Genomic DNA, 11,755 nt, shown 5'->3' on the forward strand with positions numbered 1-11,755 from the left:
CAGCCCCGAGCGCGCCGGGCATCGTTTCGCGTGTTGGTCTGAGCCACGGCAAGCAAGGAATATGAACAGGAAAACAAGGCGCTGGATCTTCCACATCTTCCTGAGCCTGGGGATTGTGTATATCAAGATCGGGTAAGTAACTTTTTTTCCCTTTCTTTTATAACAATCGCGCTCTCTCTCGCGCTCAGCCCAACCTGCCCAGACCTGTTACTATTTAACTCGGGAAGTCTCAAAAAAAAAAAAAAAAAGGGAAAAAAAAAAGAGAGAGAAAAAGAAGCGATGATGGTGGAGATCACGATTATTTCTCAAAAGACAGGTAAAGCTCCCGCACCTCGGAGCGACCCTCCAGCGGGGCGAGTTGGAGGCCCCGGCGATGTGCGGGGCTGCGAGGGGCTGGGCGGCGGTCCCGGCCGGGAAGGGACACCCGGGGGCATCCCCGCGGGGCAGGGGTGGGTTGTCTCCCTTCCTTCCCTCCCTCTCTCCCTCTCTCCTCTAACTGTTCGACAAGTTTGGGAAAACCCTCCCAGCCCGCTGCCTGTGCGTGGCCCGGGCAGGCAACGCCGCCGCACGCGCTTTAATTCACGAAGGAGGAAGTTTGGTCCTGTTTTGGCAGGAGCCCACGCGCTGCTTATCTCTGCCTCGGCTTGGAGAGAGGGAGAGGGAGAGGGAAGCGACAGGGGGAAAGGCGGCTGTTTTCCGGGAGCACCTGCCAGCGCCGGGCCCCGCAGCACGGGAGGGCAGCGGGTGCCGCTCTGCCTCCCAGACGAGCCTCCCTCAGCCACCGCCGGTGTCTTGTCGTTGCAGGGGTTTCTCCTCTGTGGTGGCCCTGGGAGCCAGCATCATCTGTAACAAGATCCCGGGGCTCGCCCCCCGGCAGCGGGCGATCTGCCAGAGCAGGCCCGACGCGATCATTGTCATCGGGGAAGGGTCCCAGATGGGCATCAACGAGTGCCAGTTCCAGTTCCGCAACGGGCGCTGGAACTGCTCGGCCCTGGGCGAGAGGACGGTCTTCGGCAAGGAGCTCAAAGTGGGTACGTGGCTCCGGGCTCTGCTGCCCGGCTCCGCCCGCAGGGCACCCGCGGGGGCACACGGGGGTGGCACGGGCACGGCTGCCGGGCTGCGGAGGAGCAGCTCCCGGCTCGTTCCAGCCAGGGCAGGACGGTCGCTGTGAGTGTGCGCACCTGGACACTGCTGCTGTCACTGCCAACCTGCTCCCTCCTGGCAGGGCACCTGCCTGTGCTCCCTTCCATGTGTGTCAGCTCCACCGCAGTATTTCACTGCCCTGCTCTCAGAAATCCTCTCCAAAGCGCTTCCCGTTTGTGTGCACAGGACAGCAGCCTTATCCATGTACTCAGGGATGAAAAAAGGGGTTTGGCTCTTGTTGAAGGCAGCAGTCAGAGCCAGAACGCTGAGCAGAGCTGGAATTGCACTTGTGGGGTGCAGGCATCTCCACAGGGATACTGGCCTGATGTTTGTACCTGATGGGACTCAGGCACAGCAATTGGTCTCGCTGTGAGAGATTCCCACCACACAAAATTGTTCTCCTACAGCAGCTGTATCCAGTGCCCTCTCTGCCACGAGAGAGAGTGGGTGTGTTCTGCTGTGAGATGTCAGGGCATTTACAAATGCTGTTCCAATCAACTGACAGAAGATCCCACTGCCATTTTCCATGTTTTCACTCATTGCAGCATTAAGAATAGCAAATGTAAATACCTGAAGAAATGGGGCTGAAGTTAAAACTCTCATGCTCCCAATTCTGCAATACGCAATAGTGAAGTTTACTCGCTGTTCTTTTGATTCCACAGCACTGAGAATGCAGAGACCAAGGAATGAGTTTTCCAAATACAGACTGGTCTTTTTTAGAGCCACCATAGAAAGCTAATCACTCACAGCACCACATTCCAGAAGTGGAAGCTGGGATCTGTGATTTCCAGTCTCTTCCCCACGTAAAATGAAGTTGCAAAAAACCAGAAACCCCATCAAGCAATGCTTAGCATGGTAGAAAACAGGGATGTTTCTTGGGGACAGCAGGCAGCACAGAGAACAGGAGCTGGAAGAGCCCTGAGCAGCTGTGGGGGAACCCTGTGGACGGGCTGGCCCCAGGCACTGCTCAGTGCCATGGCAGGATATGGCCCCAGTACCTCATTCCTGGCATTCCCGTGAAAACGCGGAGGTGCAGCCTTGCCACTCCGCTCCAGAACTCCTGAGAACACTCAGCGTGTATTTTAGCCCATCAGTGCACACTGATACGTGTTTTCTAAAACTTAGATATTTAAGGAAAGAACAGAAGGAGAGCATGTCAACACCTTTGATAATCAGAGGGGTTCAAGTAAAGAAGGTAAAAAACCCCCTGCACAACACTGTGAGACATCTGAAAATGGAGCATTTATTCAGATTAGCTCATTGTTCCTGTTCCTTGGGCTGAGCTCTTCCTGTCAGCGATGCAAGCGCTTGCCACTTATGTCGGTGAAGAGTCCATTTGGATGGCTGACAGTTTTGGGCTCATTTAGTCTGAGAGTAACATTTCCTTAAACAGAAAATGTGAGAAGGATTTTTTTCTTCTCCCAGAAATTAGAAAATTGCGGAGTTGTTGTGGTCTGTTGCGTAAACATGCTCTCAGTTCCTTCCCTCCCTCCGAAAATTGAATTATTTAGCTAGAGGGTTATATTTAGGTCCTTTTAAAGAAAGTCGATATTAAAGGAAGTAGACTTTGATCTGTCTTTGAGGTGATAACTCTTAATATGTTCTATCTATCCATTACGAGGCTAAGATGGATAGGGCAAATTCTTCGTTGGTTTCAGGGCACAGTCAAGAGTTGAATGGCATCCAAATTACAAAACCCCATAAAACTCATTTAAAGAATAACAAAACCTTCAGATTTAAACAGGCTATATATGTAAATTTTAAAGTAAACTCTGATAAAAATCACAGAGGGTTGAAATCCAATGGTGAATTTTTCTTTTGCACAGACGTTCCTGCGGTCTCAGGGATAAAACTACTCAGGCTCTCAAACAGCACGAGATATTTTAATGTAACTGTTCCTGCTCAGGTGGTCTCCTTGTTCTTCTGCCTCTTCCCTATCAGCAGCTACAGAAATCCTGAATGTCTGATCCAGCTCATCTTTCTATGGCTATAAGGAAAAGACATCTCTTGCTCTTTCCCAAGGATCTCTGTGAGGGTGTGCTCCAGGTTACCATCCAGAGAAATAATATTTGCTTTGGTTAGAAAGGGTACAGCCTATGTGCCATAAAGCCATAAGTCAAATCTGGTGCCCACAAACGGGAGATCAGGCCTGAGGGCCTTACCCTAGGTAGGAAAGAGAGAGATGTGTGACATGAAGGACCATATGCCCCTATAGGAAGCGTTTCAAGGGACAGAGCGCCAGAACAATCCAGGTTACCATTAAGTGAAGGTAATGCACCTTTGTTGCTTTTTTAATTAGACTTTGACATGGTGGGTTACAAAATACTATTCCAGCAGCCCCAGTACTCCAGTCCCTTTCCTGGCATTTAACAACTGATTGCATCCTTCAGGTGATTGTATCCTGAAGTTATTACTGGGGAGTGAGAGGGCACCTTTGTCTTGCCACTTGCAATAAAGTCAGTGAGCCACACATGAGCTCATCCCTCTGTCTCCAGCGAGGCTTCGCTCTGCCTCTGGAGTGCCACCGATGGGCTGCTCTGTGATTAGGAGATGACTTCAGAGTGACAGTGATGTGGCTGTCCTGGCCAGTGATGTGGCTGTCCTGAAAGTGGCTTTCCTGGCCGGTGATGTGGCTGTCCTGGCCACAGCCCTGCCGGGCATGTGCAGCCAGCAGAGGCTCACAGCAATCTGGGAGGATGTGCCTGAGTAACTCTGATGGAAATAGGGTTTGTGTGTGTCAGTCCATGCCGGTAAGTTCCCTTAGATACCAGAAATTCTTGTGATCTATTTCCCAACCCACAGCTCTGATGGCCAAATCTCTTCAAATCCAGTTTCTTGCCTTTTACCCTTGCTGGGTAATCTATTTTATGACTGTTATGCAAATATACTGTAATTATTTAAATTCTCTTGTTGCCGCTCAGGGTGATTCTCCTCCTGGCCCTGCTGTTGTGTAGCTGAGGGATCATGGCCCTCTCTTCCGTGTTTCTCTTTTCTTGTCTTTAAAATGGCAGCAGGGATATTAACCTTATTGAAACACTTGGAATCCTCTAGAAGGCAAGCATCAAACAGTATTTCCCTGTTGTAACCTGTAGCGTGTATTTTTTAGAATCCCCATATAATCCATCTTCAGTGAAGTGGTCGTTTACGTGTAGAGTTTATTTGCAGAGCTACAGTAAGCAACCGTTTCAATTCATCCTAGAGCATATTTGTGGTCACAGGCTTGAGTTTCCCACTGGTCACAGCGAACTGCAGCCAGTGCCCAGCACACACTTTCCATTTCCTGGGTCGTTTTACCTGGCTTGTCCTTCCAAAGAGAGATCCTCCCCTCCTGTCACCCTGTGGATGTCTCACCGTGCCAGCTGGTGACAGCAGTGCCGAGAGCACGAAGAGAAATCACAAAGTGCCATCGGATTGCTCCGGTCAGGGCAGGGTGCGGTGGAGGCGCAGTCCAGATCGACACAAGGATGTTTTTTCTAGACAATTCCACAGACACCTTATTAATAATGTAAAGTCGCAGAGAGAATTTTTAAAATAACCATGGAGATGATGCAACACTGCAATTATGGACACACTTAAAAACAAATATATTTGCTATGGTGGTCAGCAGTTCTGTTCCTGAGGACGGCCACAGTCAAAACCAAAGTTTTTAAAGCAGGATAGGCCAAAAGCCTCCTGCCTGTCTGTCTTCAGGTGAAATGTGGTTCAAGCCTAAGGATCTGAGCAGCCAGAGATGCCTTTGATAGAGTCTGAAAATCAGATTTGGGCTCTGCTGGATCGCAGGAAGAGCAGGAGCTGTGGCAAAGGCTTTTCATCAGGTGCCTCAGTGGCCCCTTGTGCAGGGTGCCGCCCTGAGCAGGTGGTCAGCAGTGACTGCTGTTATCTCAAAGGACTGTCCTGGGACGTGCCTACATTTCATGGGATCCAGAGGACAGCACCACATGGGCATCGTAGCGGAGAATAAAACCCCATCTCCTTTTGCCCCAAGTGAGCAGCACTGTCGCTGCTAAAGGAGACAGGGAAATGTTACAAACGCTTTGGCTGCACTCCTGCAGAGGGACACAGCAGAGTGAAGACTCTCCTTAGGACAGATCTGGGAGAAGAGAGGCACAGGAGCCCTGCAGAGGCTGCAAGGACCCTGCGTGGGGGAGGATGGAGGGAGTCCCGAGGTGTGAGTGGTGCTCTGCAAAGAACATTACAGCAAAACTGGTTTCAGCCTGGGCTTCATCCTGGCCTTACTAAAATGCAGCAATTCTTTGCTCTTTTCTACCCTGGAAAATGCTTCAGTATAATCACACTGGTACCTCCACCCACCTGACATTACTCTTGGGAATAAGGAAAGCTGAAATCAAAACAAGAATCCCCACGGACCAGCTGGTCCCAAAGCTGGTGAGCACAGCAGGCTGGCTCAGCACCTCTGTACACTGTGCCCGATGCCTTTGGCCCAGGGATCACCCCAGGTGTGCCCTGATGCACAATTAAACCAGGAGGGTCTGTTGGCTTTCCTTTCTTCACTGCACTATTGGCTCCACACTGGACTGAATTCTGCAGTGATTTCTTTTCCAGATATTAAAATCAACTTTTCTTCTATAGCTTCAAACAACGTAAGGGAAGAGGGACATTCCCACTCCTGCCTATTGAAACAAATGGCAAATGCCCTACAGGCCAAACCTTCACTAACTTCTTCAGTAGCTGTCAGGAATAGCTCTCCTGCTGGTATGGAAAAGAGAAGAAGATCTAGGAAAATTTCCTCTCTGGTGGGGTAGATTTAACAGAAAAATTAACAGGAAAGTTATGAGTAAATCTTCATATTGTCACTGTGTTATAAACAAACACTTTGGAAAACATCCCAGTTCAGGTGTGTTGAAGAACAGATTCAGTCTTCCATCATTTCAGGGAGCATTTTGATTTTAAACACTGCTGCAGTCTCTTGTGTCAGGTTTTAAAATCTGAGTGTTTGAATTCCAGAATAACACACCAAGTGAACAACCACTGGTGGAATCACAGACTCACAGAATCTCCTGAGCTGGAAGGGACCCTCTGGGATCATCCAGTCCAACCCCTGCCCTGCAGAGACACCCCAACAATCCCACCTTGTGCATCCCTGGGAGTGGTGTCCAAACACTCCTGGAGCTCTGGGCAGGAAAATCCTTGTTGTTTTTGTATTGCATGGAAGATTACCTGCACAGGTCTGTGGGAAGCTAGGTTCTGAGTGCTGCTGCACTATTTGCTTTGGTCAATATTTAGAGGAATGATTGATAAATACTCTGTTTTCTGAACCACTTCTGTTATGAATCCTCCAAGATGCACAGAAAAAAAATGTCATTAACAGGAGTCTGGCTATTTAGTCAAGTAACTTGGTCAGAGTCTGAATTTCTGTGCTAGGTTTCCAGCCCTTAGAGCCAGTTTTTGCTGTCAGTGTCTTGCAGGAGAACAGTTATTTGCAGGCAGAAGTGAGGCCAGGCTGAAATATGGCCTGATCATCCTGAACTGCTTTATGCCAAAAAGTCAATCTTTCTCAGCAGGGACTGTCACTGCAAGATAAAACATTGCCCCAAGGTCACTGCAGTTGGAATTCCCATCACAGGGTTTTCATACCTGCCTTCAGATGTGTCTTGTGAGTACTTGTTCCAGAGAAACAGAGAGATTGCATCTGGCTGGGAAGGTGGGAGATCTCCACGGCAGGGGCAGCGCAGGGCTGGGGCGTGGGGGGCTCAGAGCCCTCTGGAAAGGGGAGACTTATTTGAACTCCAAAATAAAGGCTCTGATTCTTGTAATGCACGTGCCTTGAGTAGTAACTTTATAAATGTAAAGAGGTTATTTTCAAAAATAATCACTTTAGCTGGAGTGTTTCCTCTGCAAGAGTTTCATGTGTTGATGAAAGGAACTTCAGCTCATGAAAGTGGGCAGGGACTAAACCCCCCAGAGTCTTGAATGCCTCTTAAAGCCAGTCTGTATTTTATTTATTGGTACTAACCTTTGTAAAGCCACACTGTTGATTTATAGGGAACCATCCTTTTAATTTCAACTGAATACAATGTTTTAAGGCACCAACCCCCCCAATTTTGAGCAGAAGGGGAAGAAAAAATTAGGACGAGGATAATTCAAAGATTTTTTTTTTTTTAAGCTACCATTCTTATTAATCACTTATGCTAGGTTAAAGAAAGATGAAAATAAAAAAACCTGCTGGACCATACATGGTCTACCAAAGGAGGAGGAGGCAAAGCCCAAAGCAGGCAGGGGATGGGTTCTGGTCTGCCTTTTTCCAGGCTGTGAGTTATGGCCTCTATAGAGAGATGAGGAGTAATGTTTGCTGTGGCACATAATTGGCAAGGTGCGCTGTGTTTTCCATCTTTATATTTTCCCAATCATATTTCAGCTCATGTCACTGCAGATAACTCCCTCTCTGACCCTTTGGCTTTAAATAGCAGAAGATACAACCCATGTTTTCCAGTGAGATAAACAAAGATTCGTCTTTTTTTTATTTCACAGCTTAGTCAATTTATGAGGGAGACTGATAGGGCGGGACAGGCTGTTTAGAAACACCCTTAGATCCCGAACTGCTGAGCACCTACTGACTTCCTGCAAGTAAATCCATGCTGTATTTTGCAGGCTTAGACTTTGTTTCCCGAGCAACATCAAGGTATTGCACTTCTTTTAAAATCTAAGTTCCCATTTCTAACCCGTGTGAATGAAGTTTTTACAAAGTTTTCAAATTTAAAGATTAAACTTAAAACCAAATGAAGTTGGCTAAATTAAGACCAGAATGCAGACCAGTCTGTGCAGCTGATAGGCTGATCAGCCCAAACCCAGTGAAGCAAACATTCATATCCAAAATCAGAGGCGTGCACGTGAGTGCTTGCAGATTTAAGGCTGCAAGGTGGGCATGGGTTGTGTATAACTGTGCTCAGTGTTAGGAGAGCAGCTGGCCTGGTCATGTCTGCATTTGCACCCACCTGTGATCCTCTCAGTGCTTCCCCTTGGGACATCTGGCACCCCGTGGTTGACTGTGCAAGGCTCAGAGACAAAGGGACAGACAGCCTGGGCAGATGTGCAGGGCCTGCAGACAGGACTCCAGAGCTTTGGAGGAGGATTTGCATCAGCAGATGGAGCTGAAGAAATTTTGGAAGCCATCAGTGCCAAGCTCTCTGCCATCAGAGCAAACGGAGCTGCAATGTGCTGCGTACCTCACTGAAGGCCAGAAAAACACGGGAAAAGCAGGCAGATATTTCTGTCCAGCGCTTGAAGAGAAGCCCCCATGGTCACACAGCACTGAGGCACTTGCTGGGGCTGGGGACAGCCCCGGGTGCGGGTGCGGGGCTGAGCCAGGCAGATGTCAGTGCCCACGCCCGGCTGGCAGACCCAGTGCTGGGGGCGGCACTGGCCAGGCTCAGGGGGTGCCTCCCCTGCCCTCCAGGCTCAGGGGGTGCCTCCCCTGCCCTTCAGCCCCAGCACAGCTGCACTGACCCCCAACATCCCCCGTGGTGCTGCAGCGCTGCTCTGGAACCGCCGCCGTGGCTGGAACCCGGCCGGGCACCGGCCTTGTGAATGGCCACAGCAACCTCTGACCACTGCCAGATCCTTCTCTGGAGTTCCCAGTGCTTGGAGTTGAGCTCTGGAGTGTTTACCACAGTTTGTTTGAGATAAGGAGAAGAATGTGTGATCTGGGAGCTGAAAAGATGGCTTGCAATCCTTGTACATGTCCAGGGCAGGCTGCACGGGGCTTGGAGTGCCCTGGAGTGGTGGAAATGTCCCTGCCTGTGGCAGGGGTGGAGTGAGAGGAGCTTTAAGCTCCCTTCCAGCCCAAACCACTTGGGATGCCATGGTGCTATGGCAGGTGACTCTCCACCTTTGTCTAACTTCTGTAGGAGCAGCTGCCTGGCCATACCTTGGTAAAGCCGTGTTTCCCCCTGAGATCCTCCAGGAATTTCAAATCTCTGCTGAAATCCGAAGTAGAGGAGTGGAATTTCTACTGAAATTGGCAGGAACACCCCGTGCTCAGGTTATCCCGTTTGGTCACAAACCCCTGGGACCTCGAGCACTGTCACAGAAGAGACTCAGACTGGCCTGAGCTTCCCTCCCTTGCTGACATTTCTGTGAGCCACACCAGGGTAACGAGACCTAAAAAAGTGAATCATTTATGGCAAACAGGAACAGTTTGATGCAGACATGACAAACCCACATCACTTTATCACCACTGCACAAGGGCCAAGGCACTTCCTACCTGGGTCAATTCTTCCAGGCACTTGCTTTGTTTACCTTGTAATCTCCTAAATTTGAGTTTTTAAAAGCTGCTAAGGTTTTCCCCCGAATAAGACAAACTTATAAAACAATTTAGGTAATGTAATTTATGATCAAGCTTGACTCTGGCTTCTGACTCTGCTTGTACAAACTAATTTTATATTTTCTACATTGAGTTTTTCTCCCCTCTAAAAAGCAAAAGAGCTGCTCAGCCTTTACAATGCTGAGTGTGTCAGATCAAAGTGATCTCCCAGCGTTTTTTATTCTAGATCTTGAAAATGACTTGTGCTGGAACAAAAATAATCCAATCAAAATCGAAGGGAAACAAGAACCACACATAAATTCAACTCAAAAATATTTTTGTGACAATGTCCCATGTGCTGCTTCGTGGAACAGAAACCTGGTGTGATGCATTGGTCCCTTCTGAGAGATGAAGTGGGATTTCTAATTGTACACTGTTTATCAGTGCCTTTTTTGTAGCGTTGTGCTTAAAAGATTGAGGGTATTGATGGGTGTAAACTGGAGGAGGAGCTCAACTCCAAACACACCTGAAGCCTGGGATTTCTCCTCCACATTCGGATTTTCGTAAAAAGCCAAGAGTTCTAGAAAGCTTCATCTGCAACTTCCACAGCCAAAAGGATTCAGCATTTTATGATTTTTCTTTTTTTTTTGAGTAAGGAGAAACAAGGAATCCTGTGAGGAAGTCTGATAATAGACTATAAGTTCCTTAATAAATGCAGCATGTAGCAGCATTGGGGAATATTGCCTGTGCTGATAGAGGGCACGAAGTTTACTATTAACAGATTGTGATAATGTCATCTTGTTTTCCATTTTACTTCCTCGACATAAGGAAGTGAACATTTATCATTGAAAGCGACAAGTAGAGAAATCCAGATCGTATTACACGAAAGGGATGTAGCCAAGGCTGAAGTGCTTGTAAGGTTTCTTTCCCAAGTGATTATTTTTTTGTGAAATGCAATAAACAGCAGAAATGGGCTTGTTTCATGGGTAACAAGCACTTGCCAGCAGCTGAGGTCTGCCAGGACTCCACTGGTGGGCAGTTGGAGAAGGGAAGCAGATCTTCCCATCTGCACTCCCCTGATTAAGAGCCTGATTCTGATCCTACTGATGCAAGGGTGCATTTGGTCATTGCAGAAATAACAGTAGGGGCAAGTTCTTGGTTTGGGAGATCCAAAAATTTTTAAAGGGCTGTTTGACATACACAGGCAACCTCTGCAAAGCTCCTCAGGCTGTGAAGGTCCCTCTCTCAGCTGAACTGGTTCCAAAAGTCTCACAGATCCTGTGGGGTCCACGTGTGGGAAATCCACGCACCAGAATGCAACAAAACTTCAAAAAGAGAAATTAAATCTTAGATTTACAGTGAGAAGCCCCTCCCTCCAGAGACAGAAGCCTGTCATTATGGCCTTATTGCACAAAGTATTATTGGCCTAACCTCTGTCTCACAGCCCTCTGGTGAGGCTGTTACTTCACCATGCTCTGGTCATGGTGCCTACAACAGGTCAGGATTTTTTCTTCATTTTATGAGAAATTTTGAAATTAAACCCAAGACTTATTTCATTGAGTCAGCATGGATGTCAGTGTTGAAAACTTTTTGACACCTACAGTGTGAAAGAAACATCCCAGTTCAGTTAAAATGTTTTCAGAACAAGAGTCCAATGGGAAGCGGTTGTCCTGTAAAAATACCTTTTAGTGTAGAATTAAATTTCTGAATAAAATCCTATTTCTGACCCGAATTTTAAAAAAGTTGAGTGTGTGGGCATTTTAACAAATTGACCCCCAAGCCCACCTATTTTGTTTTCCTTCCTTTATTTTTGAGCTCGAGCATTTGCCCCCCTTTTGCTACAAGAAGCTTAGTTTGCCTGCTTCTAACACCATCTAATAATACAGAGATGGAGCTGCCTGAACAACGCTCGATCTCCTCCTGCCTCGTGGAGAGCTCTTGCTTTAGAGACGAGCACCCACCACAATCAGTACTCAGAAGAGCAGGGACCTGCTTGTGCCTGCAGGTTTGCAGCACTCCTGAGAGCAGCCGGGGCTGTTTGCCCGCAGGAGCTGCCCGTCCCTGTGTCCTGTGCCCCGCTGGGCTCCTGCCCGCTGCTGGTGGCCCCGTCCCTGTGTCCTGTGCCCCGCTGGGCTCCTGCCCGCTGCTGGTGGCCCCGTCCCTGTGTCCTGTGCCCCGCTGGGCTCCTGCCCGCTGCTGATGTCCCCGTCCCGGTGTCCTGTGCCCCGATGGGCTCCTGCCCGCTGCTGATGGCCCCGTCCCTGTGTCCTGTGCCCCGCTGGGCTCCTGCCCGCTGCTGGTGGCCCCGTCCCTGTGTCCTGTGCCCCGCATGGGTCCTGCGCGCTGCCGAGG

General features: G+C 48.7%; 1 protein-coding gene across 1 annotated transcript; it reads left to right on the plus strand.

The window, feature by feature from the left end:
• Positions 1 to 6: 6 nt before the first annotated feature.
• Positions 7 to 6,917, plus strand: LOC103617723 (protein Wnt-7a). The gene is made up of 3 exons (XM_017737352.1): positions 7 to 132; positions 805 to 1,031; positions 4,343 to 6,917. The coding sequence occupies exons 1-3, from the start codon at positions 62 to 64 to the stop codon at positions 4,507 to 4,509; spliced, it is 465 nt and encodes a 154-aa protein (XP_017592841.1). The 5' UTR covers positions 7 to 61; the 3' UTR covers positions 4,510 to 6,917.
• Positions 6,918 to 11,755: the final 4,838 nt, after the last annotated feature.

Source organism: Corvus brachyrhynchos, unplaced genomic scaffold (genome assembly GCF_000691975.1).
Source record: "Corvus brachyrhynchos isolate BGI_N302 unplaced genomic scaffold, ASM69197v1 scaffold266, whole genome shotgun sequence".
In the NCBI taxonomy this organism is placed as follows: domain Eukaryota; kingdom Metazoa; phylum Chordata; class Aves; order Passeriformes; family Corvidae; genus Corvus; species Corvus brachyrhynchos.